At 38.0% G+C, this 3,493-nt stretch overlaps 1 protein-coding gene across 1 annotated transcript; it reads right to left on the reverse strand.

The window, feature by feature from the left end:
- Window positions 1–352: 352 nt before the first annotated feature.
- On the reverse strand, window positions 353–2,502 carry LOC111406839. The gene is made up of 5 exons (XM_023036210.1): window positions 2,278–2,502; window positions 1,959–2,139; window positions 1,536–1,730; window positions 1,240–1,418; window positions 353–967 (listed from the first exon to the last, which is right to left on the reverse strand). The coding sequence occupies exons 1-5, from the start codon at window positions 2,500–2,502 to the stop codon at window positions 353–355; spliced, it is 1,395 nt and encodes a 464-aa protein (XP_022891978.1).
- Between the last annotated feature and the right edge of the window lie 991 nt (window positions 2,503–3,493).

Genomic DNA, 3,493 nt, shown 5'->3' on the forward strand with positions numbered 1-3,493 from the left:
AATTAAGCCTTTCAATTAATCAATATGTCAAAAGTCTTTTTTACAATGAAAATAATAAAAGTATTTATATTAGTCCTAAGAATCTAGGTAATTTTGTGCATAATCTTCTAAATTGGGTAAGAAATCAATAAAATATAGAATTCTCGTAAAACTAGAAAAATCGCAAAAAAAAAAAAACGCTTCTGAAAATAACCATGCGGTCGCATGGTTCAATTCCATGCGGCCGCATGGAATTGAAGTTTGGCCTCCTTCAACTCTCAGCCTAGGTCCGTGTGACCGCAGGCCATTTGTGCTATGCGGTCACATAGCTTTGGCTCTCCACTCCATTTTCGTCCGCCTTTAACACGTTGATTCAAGTCTCTTGGGCCTTCGACCCCAACATGAAACTTGTCCCATTTTGAGTCTCAAACATGGTTTCATCAATAGTTGCTTTGACGAGCAATCTCATCGCCTCTTTTACTTGCTTTGTCCTTGCTCGAGTCATCGGACCGCCCTCGACTATCAACGGATCTTTCTTAAGGCTTGACGTTGGACTTGACTTTGACGCTTGCGGCCCCTGGCTCACATCATTCCCTCCCTCTTCAAAAGGATTCATCCTCGAATCTGTACTCGCATCAAAGAGAGAAAGATCAGACACATTAAAAGTTGTTGAAATGTTATGCTCACCCGAAAGATCTAATTTGTATGTGTTGTCATTTATCTTCTCAAGCACTTGAAATGGTCCATCTCCCCGTGGCAATAGTTTTGATTTTCTTTGTCCTGAAAACCGCTCTTTCCTGAAATGCACCCAAACCCAATCTCCTGATTCGAATGTAACGATCTTCCTCCCCTTGTTTGCTTGCTCCGCATAGTGCTTACTCTTCTTCTCAATTTGCTCTCGTACCTTTTCATGGAATGAGGTCACCAGCTTGGCCTTCCTCTTCCCATCCAAGCTATCTCGTTCATTCATAGACAAATGTATTAAATCCTAGGTATTATAGGATTAAAACCATAAACAATTTCAAATGGAGAAAACGATATAGTAGAATGTGTGGCCCTATTATATGCAAACTCTATGAAAGGTAAGCACTCTTCCCAATTCTTCAAATTCTTATTAACCACAGTGCACAATAGTTGTGTCATGGTCCTATTTACTACTTCAGTTTGTCCATCGGTTTATGGGTGACAAGTTATAGAAAATAGTAATTTCGTGCCTAACTTATTCCACAAGACCCTTCAAAAGTGACTAAGAAATTTTACATCCCTATCTGACACAATACTTTTAGGTACTCCATGCAAGCGCTCAATTTCTTTAAAGAACAAGTCTGCAATGTTAGTGGCGTCATCAATTTTGTGACATAGAATGAAATGTGCCATCTTACTAAACATATCCACCACTACAAAAATCAAATCCTGACCCTTTTTTGTCCTAGGCAAACCTAACACAAAATCCATTGAGATGTCTACCCAAGGTTCACTAGGTACTGGCAAAGGTGTATAAAACCCATGAGGTAAGACCCTAGATTTAGCCTGTTTACAAGTTATGCATTGACTACAAATTTGTTCCACATCAACTTTCATTTTAGGCCAATAGAAATGCTCAGTTAATATTTCTAAAGTCTTTGCTATCCCAAAGTGACCCATTAGACCTCCACTAAGTGCTTCTCTAACCAATAATTCACGCATAGAGCAATTAGGAACACATAATTTGTTTTCTCGAAACAAGTACCCATCATGCTTAAAGAACTTATCTACAGTTCCCTTATGACATGAATTGTAAATGTTGAAAAATTCAGAATCATTAGCATACATGTCCTTAATGTACTCAAAACCAAGCAATTTTGCACTTAAAGTAGTTAAAAGCACATACCTTCACGACAATGCATCTGCTATTGCATTTTTCTTACCTTGTTTGTAACGAATGACATATGGAAAAGTTTCTATGAATTCCATCCATGCATGTCGCTTGTTTAACTTACCTTGACCCCGCAAATGTTTCAATGATTCATGATCAGAATGAATTACAAACTCTTTTGGCCACAGGTAATGCTGCCATGTCTTTAAGGCTCGAACAAGTGAATAGAGCTCATTGTCATACGTAGGATAGTTGAGAGCTGCTCCACTTTGCTTCTCACTAAAGTAAGCTATAAGTCTCTTATCCTGCATTAAGATTGTTCCAATACCTATTCCTGATGCATCACACTCAATTTCAAAAATTTTGTCAAAGTTTGGAAGTGCTAAAATCGGTGCTTTACACAAACAATCTTTGATGATGTTGAATGTATGTTCTTGTTCTACCCCCCATTGAAATCCCAAATTCTTCTTGACAATCTCAGTTAGTGGTGTGGTGATTGTACTAAAATCCCTGACAAAACGCCTATAAAAACTAGTCAATCCATGAAAACTCCTGACCTCGATTATGTTTTTAGGTATCGGCCAATCTTTAATAGCTTTTATTTTCTCTTCATCTATCTCTACACTATTAGCACTAACCACAAAACCTAGAAACACAACTCTATCCATGCAAAAAGTACACTTCTTAAAATTGGCATAAAGTCGTTCCTTTCTCAAAACCACAAGCACACATCTTAAATATACTACATGCTCATCAAGATTTTTTATATAGATTAAAATGTCATTAAAATAAACTACAACAAATTTTCCAATGAAAGCACACAAAATATGGTTCATGAATCACATAAAAGTGCTTGGTGCATTTGTGAGTCCAAACGGCATGACTAACCATTCATACAATCCATATTTAGTTTAAGCCGTTTTCCATTCATCACCCTCCTTCATGTGAATTTGATAATACCCCACTTTTAAGATCAATTTTACTGAAAATGCATGCATCATGTAGCTCATCTAGCATATCATCTAGCCTAAGAATTGGGTGACGATACTTTACCGTAATGTTGTTGATGGCTTTGCAATATATGCACATTCTCCAAGTTCCATCTTTCTTTGGCACCAGCAACACAGGGACTGCACATGAACTCATGCTTTCCCGTACATATCCTTTGCTCATCAATTTCTCAACTTGTCTCTGAAACTCCTTTGTCTCCTCTGGATTACTTCAATAAGCTAGTCGATTCGGAATGACTTTGCCAGGTGTGAGATCAATTTGGTGCTCAATTCCTCTAATGGGTGGTAGCCCACTAGGCACATCCTCCGGAAACACGTCTTCAAATTCCTGCAACAAAGAAATAGCCAAACTAGGGAGGGATGTCTAATGCTCCCCAAAATTGAGGAGTGATTCCTTGTAAACCAACAGTATCATTTGTTGCCTCTCAACTATTGCCTTTTTCAATTCACTCCCTCTTACAAAGAAATTTTGTTTCGGCTTTTCTCTTCTCTCGGAAGACTCTCTTTCTTTTCTCTCATGTGGCTCTACTCTCTTTTCCTCTCTATTGGCCACCTTACTATTTTCTCTCCTTTTCCCTAACTCTCTCACTCTCGCGTCTTCATTTTTCAATTGAATTTGGTTCTCATATACTTGTGCCGGTGTTAATGG

Source organism: Olea europaea, chromosome 1 (assembly GCF_002742605.1).
Source record: "Olea europaea var. sylvestris chromosome 1, O_europaea_v1, whole genome shotgun sequence".
NCBI classification, from domain to species: Eukaryota; Viridiplantae; Streptophyta; class Magnoliopsida; order Lamiales; family Oleaceae; genus Olea; species Olea europaea.